Source organism: Rhamphochromis sp. 'chilingali', assembly GCF_963969265.1.
Source record: "Rhamphochromis sp. 'chilingali' genome assembly, chromosome: 16".
Lineage (NCBI taxonomy): Eukaryota > Metazoa > Chordata > Actinopteri > Cichliformes > Cichlidae > Rhamphochromis > Rhamphochromis sp. 'chilingali'.
Genome location: NC_137943.1, coordinates 1,176,077 through 1,193,408, shown reverse-complemented (window position 1 = coordinate 1,193,408; position 17,332 = coordinate 1,176,077). Strand labels below are relative to the sequence as shown.

The following is a 17,332-nucleotide window of genomic DNA, read 5'->3' as shown; positions in this document are numbered from 1 at the left end:
ATCAAGTTTGTAAAGCTTTAAATGGTATCTCAGATATATTAGGCCAGGGGTGGGGAACTCTGGTGTTCTGCAGGTTTTAGATATCACCCTGGGTCAACAGACCGGAATCAAATGATTAGTTCATTACCAGGCCTCTGGAAAATTTCAGGACATGTTGAGGAGGTAATGTAGCCATTTGAACAACCTTTGTTGGATGAAAGACACATCTAAAGCCGGGAGGACACCGGAAGTTCCCCACCCCTGTATTAGGCAATTTCATTTATTTTTCCAGATGCATTCTCGCACCTACCCAGTCACACCAATCTCATATTGCACCATTTTGAGATATGATTCCTAAACAATAGCTTAAAAATGTGAAAAAATATAAAACAGGCTTATGTTGCTGCCACTTAGTTCAGCTCACAGATCTGGTTGCTGAACTGCACTCACTTTAGGTTCAGGCTTCAGCCTCCATTATAATAGTTGCCGACAAGTGAACATTTATTTCTGCATGTGCAGTTTTCCATTTGCCTCACTCCAGTTGAGTACCCTAATATTTGTCATAGTGTTTTCTTACTAAAGACCATCAAAGGCATCTCAGATATCTTCTAAGTTGTATTTTTGTTATACAGAATTCCTCTTTTGAGGGGACCAAATGAGACATTTTCAGTGTACTACGCACTGCATTAGTTCACATTAGAATAAAATACTTCAATGCAGAGTGTGTTTTTGATGTCTTTATTTTGTGCATTAAACATGGGGATGTTTTCTGTTGTTGGCAGGTGGTGGGACAGCCCTATTCTGAAAATTTTGTCACTTGTTGTCACTGATCACTTCCTGTTTGCTGAAGTGGATTCTAGTCATTTAGAAACCTAAGCCTTGTTATTAAGAGACAATTTAAATGTGATTGAGGTAATGACATGTTTGCATTGCAGCAACAACAACACCAAGCAGTTAAATCAACTCTCAAAGAGTTCATGTTCCTAACAACTCACCTCTCCACAGCAGACGCCTGATGAACTTTAAAATCAATGGGCCGGTCTTCAGACCAGTCACTCTGTAAGGACACAGAGCTGGGTGGAGGTGCAGGTTGGTTCCTGTGAATAATGATGGAGCAGTGATGGGAGTGCTGAGCTGTGACATGGAGAAGAGTCATGGACAGTTAGAAATGGTCATCTCACCTCTGAGCTTTGGTCTGGCTCTCATGTTCCCCACACAGAGTGGTTTTAGAGCGAGGGACTCCCTCCTCTCTTTCCTTACACTGATCCATGCTGCTGAATTCACATCAGCTCACACACACTTTCTACCTTCACCTGCAGAGGAAACACAAATCATTCATGTGCACATTGTTAATCTATTGAACCTGCATCCCAATATTGTTGTTGTCCCAATGTCTCCCCGTCTTGTCTCCTGTTCGCTGCTCTATTGTTGTCTCTTTCTCTCTTGACCCTCATCTGCCGTGGCAGAATTCTTTGCGGGTTCCCGCCTCTGGCCAACACAACTGCAATCAATCTGTTGTGCATCATCCTGACTCACCAGTGACTATTTAAGATGGCTGTTCAGTGTTTCTCATCGCTGGATCATTGTACGACACTCGTCTTTGCAATGCCAGCTCTCTCTAGTTAATTCCTTGTCTCTTGTGATTTTCCTGGCTACTAACCATGTTCTCCATGTCAATAGAACCTGCCTTTTCCCCTGGAGTGTGTTCGTGAGTGTTTTCTCGAGTGGCGAGAGGACGTTTTCTGTGTGTGACCAAACAAGAGTGTGGTTTTCCCTTCCTGCCCCAGGTTTCCTTATAGCTGTTGTCTTCCCTTGCACATTTTTATATAGCACTTGGTTTTTTGGTAAATAAACTGTTCAATCTCTTTTTAAATGGAGTCCTGCTCTTGAGTCCGCTCAGTGACTGTGACAAATACAGGAAGTCTAAATTAGCTTTGTGTTTAAAAAGTCCAGTATCTAATCCTCTGAGTGTAGGTGTTTTAGAGCTCGGATGGAGCTGATGAATGAGAGAATATCCCAGTTCTAACTGCCTCTACGCTCTCTGGATGTCCACGCTGCCTACTCTGTTAAAATCTGGCCTTGCAGGCCTGGTACTTGCCTACCACGTTTGTTGCATCAGCTCCCCTCTAGATCAGTCCTGTTGGAATATAGCAGTTTAGCAGTGTGAAGAACAGGCCCCAGGAGTTCCTTTTCAAGCCTACAGTAAGTTGTAATAGCTTTTGATACTGCTGTAGATTAATTCTCAGTTGCTCACTTTCACTGTTTCACAAAGTAAGAAGGTAATGTTTACAGTTTAGTCTTTTTTAAAGATGTAGATGTATGACTGACTGGACCATACACTCTTCCTGAATTTGTAGGGGTTTTTTTTTTACACTTTTAACACATTTCTAAAATTGGAAGAGAAAACACAACAACAAAAGAACAATTTAAAAATCAATTTTGTATCTGAGCGAGAGAGTATATCCATGTATGTGTTTATTCTTCTCCCGTTTTCTTTTGCCTTGTCCGCTCAGGGTATGGAGCTTTGAGAAACTACCTTGTTGTGACTGTAATCACTACACAAACTCACAGCAAGAAAGTCCCGTATTCAATTCCACCAGCAGGCCTCGGTCATTCAGTTTGGAGTTTGGAGATAAAAGACTTTTGCACCGGGTTGGACACATCCAAACTCTTGGTTATCTCTTCTCCAAGGTTATCTTTTCTCCAACCTTCCTTTGCCAATAGAGGAACCAGTTAGTGCCATACTGTCCTTCCAGGGCCAAATACTGTCCTCCATCACTCCTTTTAAAACTTCTGAACTCCGCTGTGCACATAATTTCTCCCTCACTTTCGCCAACATCACTAAACCTTCTCTCCTTGACACAGTCATTCGAGACAGGGCTCCAACAAGATGACTACTGCCTATAAGGCATTGTCATCTCCTATGAGGTTATTTGTCCCGACTGCAGTACTCTACTGGGCTCTGCCAGTTTTGGGGGGTTACCATCATTGAGGACAGGTCTCCTCTAATCAGTCTTTCAAGTCAAGCAACCCTTCCAAAACTGCTCAGCGTTGCCTCTCTTCATTTCAGAAATCTGCACAGTAGTTATTGCTACCCTACCCAAAGTAAATTAACCAGGCAGGCACCCCTTCTCAATCGTCTACTCTAAGATAAGCACACGTAAGCATTTACGAGCCATTAACTCGAGTCTCAAAATCCCGGCAGGCGTCACTGTCAGTACTTCAGTTCAGAGTCAAGCCTCGTCGCTACCTGACCGAGGGTTCCCCTCATTCATCAATCAAGGTCTTTCAATGTCCAAAAAGGAACACGCCCCCTCCGGGTCTTATTTATATAAACATATTTCGTTTTAAACATATTTCTAGTTAAACCTCTGGGCTCGACGGACGCGACGGCACGTCGAAATCACACGACCAAATCAAGACAACACAGCTACAAGATGCAGCGACTCAGAGTCTCCATTTCAAATTGGGTCGAAAGTGTGGACTTCAAACTATATACCACTCTTCACTTGCAAGTGAAAAAAGAAAAAACACCCCTTCCTTATTGGCGTTAAAGTGTACCATGTCAGCCAATCAAAAAAAAAAAAGATATGGCAACAGTGACACCCGCGACGCAAAGCGGGCGAGCGAAGGAAAGAGAGAGAGAGAGAATTTTCATATGTGAGAGATTAGGGACGTTTAGTGTGTTTGGAGGCTACAGTTAGTGTGTTGTGTAGTTATTGTTTTGTATTGTGTGTCAGTTATACTGCTGAATGTCACATTGGCTCCAAAAAAGCCACCAAAACCAAATTCCAGTGTAAACGCTGTCTCCACATGGAAAACAGGACTCATACACCTCCTGCTGTCAGACCTGCAGGGTTTAGACCTGTGGTGTTCTCCTCTGTCTTATACTAAATACAAACTATTTTTTTGGACTGGCACAAATAATTTGTGTGCCTTCTTATTTGATGCAGAACACCTAATTGTTCTGTAAATAGTATTAAATGGTTATATAAAAAACGCCTGAGGCCTTGGCTGCATGTTTTAGGTAAATAGTACCATATAATTTTGTTGTTTGCAAAACTTGTGCATATTTGTTTTTAGAAATGTACAATTTCTATTTGCATTTCAAGTTATGAAAATGATTTGTTAAACATGTTTGTGGGTTTTACAGTAACAAATATATCTTTTTTCTACTCTGATTTTGAATTTGTTCTCTGAATTTAGATCAATTGTGCTAATATAGTATGTCAAAATGAAAAAATACCTCAAATTTCAGATATTTCAGGTTGTGCTGAAAATAATGATACCAAACAAGGCAAGATAAACAGTTTTTAGGTTTATCTTTTTAGAGGTAAAATCAAAAGTAGTCAAAAACGGCCAATTATATCCAGGACCCCAGAGGGTTAAAGAAATTTTAGAAGGATGTCCCTCAACAGTGTAAATGCAAAAAAGTTGCATAACATAACTTCCAACCATGTGAAATTTATTTTGAGTGTCTTCATAGTTTTATTTTTGAGATACACCAATTTTTATGTACTGCAGGAAAAACGAAAATAAATATTAAAATGCAAATTTGAAAAAAACAAAAAAACCTCAAAACAAACTATTTCCAAGAGTGTAGTTTGAGTTCTAAGGATCCCAGAAACTATACAGATAGACATGAAGTCAAAAATTAAAAAAAAACCCAAAAAGCAAAAAACACCAGGATATCTGTAAATCTGTAAACGCGCTATAGGAAAAAAAGCTACAATTTCCACGAAATGATGTCACTTCCGGTTCTGGGCAAGTAATGGCGGACACGCTGACGTATGTTGCAACGTGGGAAGTGTTATGAACGGCTAATCGTATCAGCAAAGCGTGGCCTGTCACTACCTGATCCGTACCGGAAACCTGATCAGTACCACGCATGTGCGAAAGGTGTCTACTTCCAGTCGAAGCATTTTAAGAAAGTTATGGGTCAGAGTATCTAAGATGTTAAGAATAATAAGTATCTCTTAAAATTTTTGCAATAATGAAACATTTCAATATAATGTAGACAAAAAAATGAAAAATAAAAAGATTGTTACGGATCAGGACTCTCCAATCCGTACCGCGCATGTGCAGATATTCTCTTCTTCTTCTGTTTCGTTTAATGGCAGTTTACTCCCCAGTGTACGAGGATACCGCCACCTGCTGACCTAGCGAATGAACCCTATTGTAAACTGAACTAGCGTCATTGCAAATGTGTGTTAAATTTGATTTAAATGGTAAATGGACTGGTTCTAATATAGCGCTTTTCTACTCTCTCTGAGCACTCAAAGCGCTTTATACAACTAATTCATTCACCCAATCACACAAGCCACCTGAGCTACAGCCACCCCACACTCGCATAAACGAGTGATACTCGAGTGTGTTTATGCTTGTCTGTGTGGAGAGGATTGTTGGAATAGTGATGATGATGTCTGCTATCAATGTCAATTGTCAGTAAACTGTCATGGTCCGAGGAGCTGATGGGATGCCCACGCCCACGGGTGTGGCTGTCAACTCCACACCTGCATCCCATCCCAGGCGATCTTCAAATGGACTATTTAATCCAGCTCAACCAGCTGCTCCACACCAGTACATTAGTCGCCTCTCAGCGGTAACATGCACCCACGTGAAGGTGGTTGCGAAATTGCTTCCTTGTGCGCTTAGGTAACAGCTCGGCGTGTTTTAAGCCCTCTCCTGCCTGTCTTCCTGCCCGCCTGGAGTTTTGGATCACTACCGGTACTCGTCTCCTCTATTCACCTGGAGTTCCCCTGCGGACCCTCACCCCCCTCCAGTTCCCACGGCCCCACCTAGACCATAAGATTAATTCTCTACCCACGTATGCTGTTATTTCTCCATTCCCCAGTAACCCTCTTCCTCTTTCTGTTGCAGCCTCCCACAGTCCCGATTACGGCATTCCTGAGTTATTTCCCGGTCCCTTGGTTTTCTAGTTACCTGGCGTGTTTTCCTTTGACCCTTCCGGGACACCCTTAGTTAATATAAAGTTTATTTTGTGTGCACCTTGGCGTGTTGTCTCTGCTTCTGGGTCCAGCTTGTGTGCTGAACTACGGTTCATGACATAAACACTTAATCTGGCTGATGAATCTTCACGTGACATATTACTAAGTCAGTATTATTAAGTCTGTAATTAGGCGCCATTCTTCTTATTTTACGGCGCTGTTGTTCAATCGGGGGACGTTCTCTGTTGAGGAGAAAACCCTGATTTTTTTTGTATACAGATTATCTATTGTTTAGGACCAGGACCAGACGAGGCGGGACCAGACAAGGCGGAAGCAGATGAGGCGGAAACTGACGAGGCAGGACCAGACGAGGCAGGGCCAGACGGCGCTGAAGCGGATGCGGAGGCTGGACCAGGCAACACTGAAGCGGATGCGGAGGCTGGACTGGGCGGCGGCGAAGCTGAAGCTGGACCAGGCGACGGCGTGGGCGAAGACACAGAGGCTGGACCAGGCGACGGCGTGGGCGCAGACCCAGAGGCTGGACCAGGCGTGGATGAAGACACAGCTGCGGAACCTGATGGCAGTGGGATGGCTGCGGAACCCGACAGTGGTGATGCTGCAGGCGGTGATGCAGCTGGAGGTGATGCTGCAGGCGGAGATGCTGCAGGAGGAGATGCTGCAGGAGGAGATGCTGCAGGCGGAGATGTGGATGCTGCAGGCTGAGATGTGGATGCTGCAGGTGACGGAGTAGAAGTTGCAGGGGATGATTCAGCGGGTGACGGCTGAACAGACTTCCCCGGACTGTCACAAGACATGAGAATGTGCTGGTATGGTCCCCTCAGCTGATGAGGCGTGGTGCTGTGTGGGCTCCTCGGACCCACCAGCTGACGAGGCATGAGGCTGGATGGGCGATTCGGGCCCTCCAGTTGACGACACTTGAGGCTGGATGGGCGACTCCGGTCCTCCAGCTGTCAACACTTGAGGCTGGACGGGCGATTCAGGCCCTCCAGCTGACGACCCTTGAGGCTGGATGGGCGACTCCGGTCCTCCAGCTGTCAACACTTGAGGCTGGACGGGCGACTCGGGCCCTCCAGCTGACGACACTTGAGGCTGGACGGGCGATTCAGGCCCTCCAGCTGTCAACACTTGAGGCTGGATGGGCGACTCGGGCCCTCAACATTATGCTGGTTTTGGATCTACTTGATTACTCTGATTTGGTATGTGACAATAGCTTCATTCTCTTCCTGGATTTTTATAAGGCTTTTGATACAATTGAACATCAATTTATTTTCCACTCTGTGGAAAATAAATTGAAAGATTTGGCTTTGGAGAGTTTTTCTGTGAAGCTGTCAAAACCTTATACACAAATGACAATAGTTCTATTAAAATGATTAACGGCTCCGCCCCGAGATTTGATCTGAAACGTGGTATTCGCCAAGGATGTCCTATTTCACTATATTTATTTTTACTTTGGTGGTTACAATTCTACCGGTGTTCCAGATTAACTGGCGTCGCAGTTCAACTGGTGTTGGTCATGCAGATGTGTGGCAGACTTGCTTTAGAGGAGCCGCTACCGACAAAACAGCAAATAAACACCAAATATTTTATCTGTGACATTTGTGAGGTTACCTCAAGCACGAAACAAATTCAAAATAGGTGATAGAGCCAGCTGCAGATGTGTGTCACAAGTTAATCTGGCTGTATAATAAACAGAAACAAATGATCCCTGTTGTCTTTGCTTATTGACTGGCTTTACTCACGACAATCCACATTGCTGGCATTGCTTTTTTCAGTATGTTTGGGGGTTAATTTGAATGCACCAGTGTAAGAGCAGCCACTCAGCCTCTACTGCAGATGTGTGTCACAAGTTAACCTAGTAGTAGGCTATGGCACTTGGCCACAGGTGGCAGTAGTGGACTGACCTCCATGTGAGACTGCTCCAGCTGCTATGTGATAGTCAGTAGATCTGCTACCAATTTCTGATTATAAGCAAGTTTTGGAAATAAATCATGAATATTCCTAGCTTAGCTTTAAAACCAAGAAATTCTAACTCTCCCCCACACTCACAAACAGATGACAAATCAACTGACACACCTGACTAACTCACTTTCTTAAATCCACTCACTCTCACTGGCTCTGTTTATTACTAATCACTGTGTAACTGCTGTAAATTCACAGTATCTGCCATCTCCTTACAAATGTTTATTATATTAACCACACTTATACAGACTGTATATAAAAACCAACTCTCCAGCCATGTTGATGAATTATCTATATTCGCTGGAAATGTTAATTTCCGCAGAAAAGACACAGACAGACTATGCTTACAGGATGTGATGATACAACACTAATTAAATATGGATGTGTCATATATTTGCTCAGACATATGTCTTTGTTATGGGACGAAATATTGAACTCATCAGGAACAACAGGAATGGTGATTTCTATAACTTTGTGTATATAATTTGGCATTTCTTACTGATTTAGGCAAAAAATAAATACATAATACCATTTCATTTATTTTAATGTTTTATTTGCAAGACGCAAAAGCAGACAAAATAGAAAGTTCCAAATGTATTGTGCATGAAACGAATTCAAACATAGCGATTGAGCCAGGTGCAGATGTGTGTCACAAGTTAATTTGGCTGTAGACTATGGCAGTTGGACACAGGTGGCGGTAATTGACTCCACTCTATTCGAGTGCACACAAACCAAAAGAATGACAACGACAACAAGATTTTCCCGATTGTTTACTCTTGCTGTCTTGTGAACAGCATCGGTGTGGTGACGTTTATTTGTTTGCTGTTTTCACCTTCTTCTCATACATGAGGATATCACCAGGTAAACTCGCGACATTTTTTTACATTTTGTTGTTGAACAGCAATAAGACTGACTTAGTGTGTTTGAGGTAACCTCACAAATGTCACAGATGAAATATTTGGTGTTTATTTGCTGTTTTGTCAGTAGAGGCTCCTGAAAAGCAAATTTAACACACATCTGTTCGACCAACACATGTTGATCTGCGACGCCAGTTAATCTGGAACACCGGGGTTTAAAAGTAGTTACGCAAAACAAAGCGTTTTTGCTCCGACCAGTCATTAAGGGTTTAGCCATTCGCCTTTATCTACTGAAAACGCTGCCAAACCTAAAATTCAATCACATGAATGAACTTTTCCTTTATCAAAATGCAGCTGTGCGTGTGTGTGTGTGTGTGTGTGTGTGAGTGTGTGTGTGTGTGTGTGTGTGTGTGCATGTGTGTGTGTGTGTGTGTGTGTGTGTGTGTGTGTGTGTGTGCGTGTGTGTGCATGTGTGTGTGTGTGTGTGTGTGTGTGCATGTGTGTGTGTGTGTATGTGTATGTAGGCTACACCTTCAGATTTTCACTCCAAAAGTACTGTGTTTGACCGAACTGTCAGAGTAAAGTTGACTGACGTGTGAGGACATGAAACCTTGTTGTAGCGTCAGTGTAAAACACTTATTGCTGTGACAGAGCTGACGTATTTACATAATCCTCTTCTTAGAAGTCCTGAGTGAACTCACACATAACAGCAAACATCCAAGTCCAAACTTGCTGTACTTGATATTTAGAAAAAAGACAGCCGTTACCTTGAATGAGTCAGGGCTCCACCTCTTATAGAACAAAGACAGTAGAAACAACAGCAATTTCCTAATGTTGTAAACCTCAACATCTGGCAATAAACCCATTCATGATTCTGATTGATTCTGATTCTGAAAGATTTCCCAACGAGAGACAAGCTCCAGGAGGTCTTTGATTTATTGACCCACAGAAAGATGAGATGCACTGATGCTACCTCACTCAAGGCCCAGTCTAACAGTATTTTGTAAAACCGTCACATAAATGGAATCTATGTTTTGTGCTCATGGTCCATTTTTATGCCGGTGAGCCTGGACTTTTAAGAAATTACTTTTGACAGGAGGGTGTTGACAAAACAGAGCTTGCCTACTGTAACCATGAAAACACAGGTTAACCACTGTATTTTAGTCCAAACCATGATTGTCTTTCTAAACCTAACCCAGTAGCTTCTTTGAAACTTAACCCCTCAACATGTTTTAATTAGAGATAATTTAACTGAGTTAAGGACAATATGGGACACCTCGTATGCTACCTGTCCTTTATATGCCTTTCTCATTTTTGTTGTCATTCTCATGCAGTCTCAGCCCAAGATCTATTCTTATTCAATCTGCAGTAAATATTCTCTAATCTAATTGAGGATGAGGTCCCTATGATTGAAATTAACACTGGGACTCAAATTGGTGGCAAGAAATATGAATAGATTAAAGATTGCAAGCAATTCATGGGTTATCTGGGAGTCGCTCTATCTGCAGCACCCGTGTAGTAAATTGGTTAATGGTACAAACTCCAGCTACAGATTTTTTCACTGTATTTATTTCAGCACCAAATTCAAACTGCAGTAAAGTCAACTTCAATAAATAAACAAATAAAATCATTGATTTATTAAAATTATTAATGACCGCTACAACCGTTTTCTATTACTACAGACAAACTATAGAATAAGGATTTGCGTGCCACAGCTTCAGAAGGCTAATACTGCCCTGAAGATAATGGCAGCGTGTACATGAGTGTAAGGAAACACACCCATTTTAATTAGTAAAATTTATATGATAGCCTCAGAGAGTCGATGGTTTCAATGAACTGTGTGGCAGCGGCCAGCTGCCTAAACTGATTAAAGATTAGATTTGCCTTTGTGTCACTGTGAGCATTCTGCAAGTTCTTTAAACACTCAGTCATGTGATATAATCGCAGAAAATAAATAAAATGCGAACCCAACATCTGGAACATTCAGACTGGAATATGAAAACAAATCTAAACCAGTTAACATAAAAAAAACAGTCAACCTAGAACTGTATTCCTGGACTGTGCTCATCTACAAACATATACAGTATCTATTTCCCAGTTTCAGCTGTGAGTCCGTTACCGTGAACTACGGAGCGGCAGATTTGTGCTGCTTGTGCTGGAACTAAGCTGTACACAAGGTGATGTTAGCCAGGGAAACATTACACACTGACTTTAATGGAGAGACCGGAAATAAAAACACACACAGTTTGTTCTGTGAAGACATCAAACATGAGCTGAACAAACAGTAAAACAGTAAAGTTCCTAAAGACAAACTGTTAAAGGAGGAAACAAAGCAAACTTACAGTTTCTTCAAACACACACCAACAACAAGCTCCACTCCACACCTGGACACTAAACACAGACACGCAGGTGAGCTGCTTCCTGGAAGGAGGCGGGACCCCACTTGTCGTACATCAGGACAGGTGTGGGAGGGAGAGAAGGAAGATTTTCACAAAAGCAGCATGTTGTTTTTGAATGAGTATAGAATGAAAGCTCTGATTTGGACACACACACTCCAACTAACAAGGAAACAAGAAGCAGGCAGGAATGGTGCTTCACCTCACTATTGTGCTACAGAATAAAAGCTGATTATGGGTCAGCTTTATAAACACACTTTGAAATATGTCACGGGCAGAATAATCTGTTCCAAAGTGACTGCTGTAAGCCAGATACCAAACTACTTGCGCTGATGATACAAAACCTAAGAGAAATAATGAAAAGCTTATTTAACTCTGTTTTAACACATGAAAAATGCAGAAATGATAAATCATCGTCATAAGGGTCTTCTGAATCGCTCTTTATCTGGTCCCTCACCCAGGACCAATTTGCCATGGGAGACCCTACCAGGGGGCAAGGGCCCCCGGACAACATAGCCACTTGGATCCCTGGGAAACACAAATCCTCCACCATGATAAGGTATTAATTCATGGAGTTGTAGGGCTGTCCTGGTTGACACGCCTCTACAATGATGCGTGGAGATCAGGGGGAGTACCCCTTGACTGGCAGACCGGGGTGGTGGTTCCCATCTTTAAGATGGGGGACGGAAGGGTGTGTTCCAACTACAGGGAGATCACACTTCTCAGCCTCCCTGGGAAAGTCTATGTCAGGGTACTGGAAAGGAGAGTTCGCCTGTGAAGGTTACAAATGATCTTCTTATGGCCTCTGACAGTGGACTCATCTCTGTGCTTGTCCTGCTAGACCTCAGTGCAGCGTTCGATACTGTCGACCATAATATCCTATTAGAGCGATTAGAACATGCTGTAGGTATTACAGGTACTGTGCTGCAGTGGTTTGTATCATATCTATCTAATAGACTCCAGTTTGTGCATGTAAATGGAGAGTCCTCTTCACACACTGAGGTTAGTTATGGAGTTCCACAGGGTTCAGTGCTAGGACCAATTCTGTTTACATTATACATGCTTCCCTTAGGCAGCATCATTAGAAGACATAGCATACATTTACACTGCTATGCAGATGACACCCAGCTCTATCTGTCCATGAAGCCAGATAACACACACCAATGAGTTAAACTGCAGGAATGTCTTAAAGACATAAAGACCTGGATGGCCGCTAACTTTCTGCTTCTTAATTCAGATAAAACTGAGGTTATTGTACTCGGCCCTGAAAAGCTTAGAAATATGGTATCTAACCAGATTCTTCCTCTGGATGGCATTACCTTGGCCTCCAGTAACGCTGTGAGGAACCTTGGAGTCATTTTTGACCAGGACATGTCCTTCAATGCACATATTAAACAAATATGTAAGACTGCGTTCTTCCATTTGTGCAACATCTCTAAAGTTAGAAATATCCTGTCTCAGAGTGACGCTGAAAAACTAGTTCATGCATTTATTACTTCCAGGCTGGACTACTGTAATTCATTATTATCAGGAAGTCCAAAAAACTCACTGAAAAGCCTTCAGCTAATCCAAAATGCTGCAGCAAGAGTCCTGACAGGGACTAGAAAGAGAGCAGATTTCTCCTGTTTTGGCTTCCTGTTAAATCCAGAATTCAAAATCCTGCTCCTCACATACAAGGTCTTAAATAATCAGGCCCCATCTTATCTCAATGACCTTGTAGTACCATATCACCCTATTAGAGCACTTCGCTCTCGCTCTGCAGGCCTACTTGTTGTTCCTAGAGTATTTAAAAGTAGAATGGGAGGCAGAGCCTTCAGTTTTCAGGCCCCTCTTCTGTGGAACCAGCTTCCAGTTTGGATTCAGGAGACAGACACTATCTCTACTTTCAAGATCAGACTTCAAACTTTCCTTTTTGCTAAAGCATATAGTTAGGGCTGGACCAGGTGACCCTGAATCCTCCCTTAGTTATGCTGCAATAGACATAGGCTGCCGGGGATTCCCATGATGCATTGAGTTTTTCCTTTCCAGTCACCTTTCTCACTCACTATGTGTTAACAGACCTCTCTGCATTGAATCATATCTGTTATTAACCTCTGTCTCTCTTCCACAGCATGTCTTTATCCTGTCTTCCTTCTCTCACCCCAACCAATCACAGCAGATGGCCCCGCCCCTCCCTGAGCCTGGTTCTGCCGGAGGTTTCTTCCTGTTAAAAGGGAGTTTTTCCTTCCCACTGTCGCCAAAGTGCTTGCTCATAGGGGGTCATATGATTGTTGGGTTTTTCTCTGTATCTATGAAGCGCCTTGAGGCGACTTTTGTTGTGATTTGGCGCTATATAAATAAAATTGAATTGAATAGAACTTCATCACTTTTACTGCGTACACAGAACTGGATGGCTTTGAATACAATGTTGCTTTTACAAGACTGTTATTGAAAAGCAAAGAAACATTGTTTAGAAAACCTGCAGGATGTGGAAGAGTTTTGATGTAATGATGGATGGAGGGCTGCAGTGATCCATACAGGACACACAGCATGAAGGTGTGAGGGACCACACGACAGAGAGCAAGGGGCGACTCGAACAATATATACTTACCAGAATTCAATTCAATTCAATTTTATTTATATAGCGCCAAATCAAGACAAAAGTCGCCTCAGGGGTCAGCGTCTCTAAAAAACCCAGCAAACTGACAATCACCTCTAAACAAGGGGGTTAGTTTATGGGCTTTTTGTTTGTTTGTTTTTTATCAGCCGCAACACCATGTAATGCATGGATGTTAGACTCTTTCACCAGACCATGTTGCTAGCCCAACCACCAGGCTCAGGGTGTCTGAACTCTAACCCTGGCTGCCAAATGTGCCTCTGACCCTCTTGTGCCTGTTCACCACCAGACTAAGTTTGTAGTCTCACCTACTGATATTATTTTATTACAGGGCAATATTCAGCTAGGTTACTACTTTGACTTTCTTACTTTGAGCACATTTCTGAGCCCATACATTATCAAACTTTTACTCGAGTATTTCTGACACTAGCAGCCATACTTCTACTTAAGTAAAAAAAATGCCTGCACTATCGGCATAAAGCTGTCTGTAATTCTTTAACAGTTCATGCAACAATTATAAATTAAACCTGCACCACAGCTAACTCTTTTTCATAACCAATAACAGGTGTATTTCCTAGATCTACAGATACAGCCAAAACACTCTGCTTGTATAATGCCATATTCTCTCCCAGCATACCCTTGTCTCACAACAGGGTGATTCCCGAAGTACGACTCAATAAACAGAGACTCTAAAACCAGAACAGAAAGATAAAATTGGAAGATCAAAGATTAAGGTTTGTGTTTTTATAGCACAAAGTAAACTGTCCCCTTGTCTTCTAGGCCTTGGCGTGCGTACCTTAGAAGTCAGATTATACATTAGTCATACTTCCAAAAACATTTTGAATTCCATTTATAACCGAGATGTCAAGCTGTTATCAGACATCTTGTGCTCACCAGGAGCATGTATCCCCAACTTCAAAACCTTAAGGTGTCAAATTCACAAACCCAATATGGGATCATTCAACACAGGGGCCAGAAGTGCATGTCACCCTTTACTGACATTTTCAGATGAAAATTTCTCTGCTTTTTTATTTTTTTATTTTATTTTACTGTAACAATCCCTGAATTGTTGAGTGAAATGGAGTGAGGGTATCTAATACACAAGTTTTCACTGTGTTTTGTACTACCAGCTGTGAGGGCTCTGCTTTTACTTTGTCTTGTGAGTATGTATTTTTCAAAGGAGATCTTCATCAAGTCGATTTTGGTACCAAAATCCAGCAAAAAATTCAAAAAAATATATTTTTAAATCAGTAACTTAGCAAATGAAATGTTTTTTGGACAACAAATGAGTCACGTTTTAAAAACAGTTTGAATAATCTGCGCTGCCAGACAGACATTTATGAAGTGCTGGCTATAACACACATGCTTACCGTGTGAAAGGACCGCGGATGTCTTGGAGCAGAGAACCTCATTGCATTGTCGCTTTTCTCTTATGCATAAGCAGCGCTGGCTGGTCATGAACGCTCTGTAGAAAATGGTCTGCACCGGCGCTGGTCCTGACGCGAAATGGCAAGGGTCTCACGCTCTCAGGAACGCTTCATATAGGACCGGGTGCTTCCAAAACAATAGATGGGGTGCCTATAAGTCTGGGGGGGGCATACACCTGCAGAGCATCACCTTGCTGTGCAAGTTTAAAACAATGAGGGTGGGGCACGCAGTTGCTGAGATCCGGTGTAACTGGCCAAGATAGGCCTAAGGGACCGCTGTTGCTGGCTACTTCAGAAAGTAGGCGAGACCTTGCTCGACTGGTACATCTGCGGGGCTTTTACCTTGTCGAGGAATTACAAAAAGAGCCGATACCGGCCACTTTAAACAATAGGTTGGGTCCCGGCCTTGCTCGACTGGTACACCTGTCGGCTTTTCCTAAGGAATCCCAACAATTAAATGATTCCCGTGGTGGGCTTTTGTAATCCTGAACAAATTCAAACAATTAGCCAGCTGTTGAAAATACGGAGCAGGTCTGGGCTACAGGTTTTGGAAGTATCACTGCAGCGTTTATTTTCTAAAGAGCTGAATGTTATTTGCGACCATCTGTTGTGTTAAAAACTACTCTGAAACCATGAAACCCCTTACAGAAGAAATGCCCGTTTGATCCGTTTTTAAATAAATAAAATGCTTGCATCGCTGTGACATCCGAATCACAAAATGAGTGTGATTAAAACACGATTAGTTTGAAAAGAGCGATACTGGTTGCTTTGGGGGGAAAGGTGACATCGTGTGCAACGTGTTTTAGAAGTAGCCCAATAGCATTTATTTTCTAAAGGACTGAATGTTATTTGTGACCATTTACTGTGTTAAAAACTAGCTGGCTTTGTCTCCCTCTTAGTTCAACATTCCGAAATCCCGATTTTTAAATAAAACGATCGCATCAACCCTGGAAAGAAACCCCAGTAGATGCGTAAAAACTAGTTAAATTAAAACTAGTGGTTTGATGAAATGAAACGCTTGTGAACATGCTGACATTACCCATTCAGAAGAAATTCCCATTTGTGCCGTTTTTAAAATAAAATGCTTGCATCACTGCAAGCTGAGATATTGTCAGAATCACAAAATTAGTGTGACTAAAACACTATTACCAACACTTTTGACTAGATGTAAATAAAAAGCATCCCCTCTTTGTTAAGGTGCACTGTGAACCAAAACAGCTTCCACTCCACCCACAAAACAAAGAATTGCTTTTAAGAACACATATGTCTGCATAACTGAATGTTGAGACACACCTAAGTGATAAAAATAGTTTAATTAAAAAACCCTATGGTTTGATTAAATTAAAACCCAGTTAAAAGCACATAAACTCATATAACCCCTCTGACGCCCTGTGTGTTTCCACACATGAACTCGCGTACCCTCAACACACCTGAACGCGCATGCGCACACACACGAAACCGGTCAAACCGGTTGTCAAACCGGTTTGGTTGGCCGCCATATTGGACTAATGCCCCCTTATTACTACTGTCCTTGATAGCCAGCAAACCTCTGTGTGGAGTAATAAAGTCTCATGCTCGCTGCCCATCTCACTGCACAACGCAGCAAATAAGCAGGAGTTCACAAAGTTGACCATTTTTACTGTGGTGTCCAAAACATGTTTCAGACTGACAGTTATTCTCTTTGCAGCAAGAGCCTCTCAGTGAATGCTGGAGGCCACTTCAACAGTCAGGTGGCTGTCAGTTTACTGCAATATTTTTTACTGAACACCAGAGGGTGCTATATACACATGTATTTAACTGTATTAGTGCAAATTTAGACCTTTTGAATTCGGCGAGTCCCCCCACCACCAGCCTCTTGCGTACCACTGTGTTAGAGCTACTTCTGGGGTGAAAGCGCTCTAACATGGTTCTTAAACGTTTATGTGTGCAGAGAATGTGAGGCAGGAAGGGGTGGTTGATCCATTCAGGTTATTAGAGGGAGGAAAAGGCCATTGGTTTTAAGTGGAACTGATTTTTATTTTATTTTTTTAATATGGTCTTTGATTGTCCTTGTGCCTCAGCTGACCTCTGTTTCTCATTACTTCCTCCTATCTATGATTTTCTTATTCCTTCTTCTGCTTCATGATTCATCTTTTTCTTCTCTCTCTTT

General features: G+C 42.3%; 1 protein-coding gene across 3 annotated transcripts in view; it reads right to left on the bottom strand.

Moving 5' to 3' along the window:
- The window catches only part of LOC308383858 (protein NLRC3-like), a 28,558-nt gene extending 13,224 nt beyond the window's left edge, over positions 1 to 15,334 (bottom strand). For all 3 annotated transcript variants that reach the window (XM_080862020.1, XM_080862019.1, XM_080862021.1), the window contains exons 1-3: positions 15,127 to 15,334; positions 1,161 to 1,292; positions 975 to 1,076 (exon numbers count right to left, since the gene is read on the bottom strand). In XM_080862020.1, the coding sequence (XP_080718146.1) occupies positions 975 to 1,076; positions 1,161 to 1,249 (191 nt within the window). In that variant the 5' untranslated portion in view covers positions 1,250 to 1,292; positions 15,127 to 15,334. The remainder of the gene's footprint in view (positions 1 to 974; positions 1,077 to 1,160; positions 1,293 to 15,126) is intronic.
- Positions 15,335 to 17,332: the final 1,998 nt, after the last annotated feature.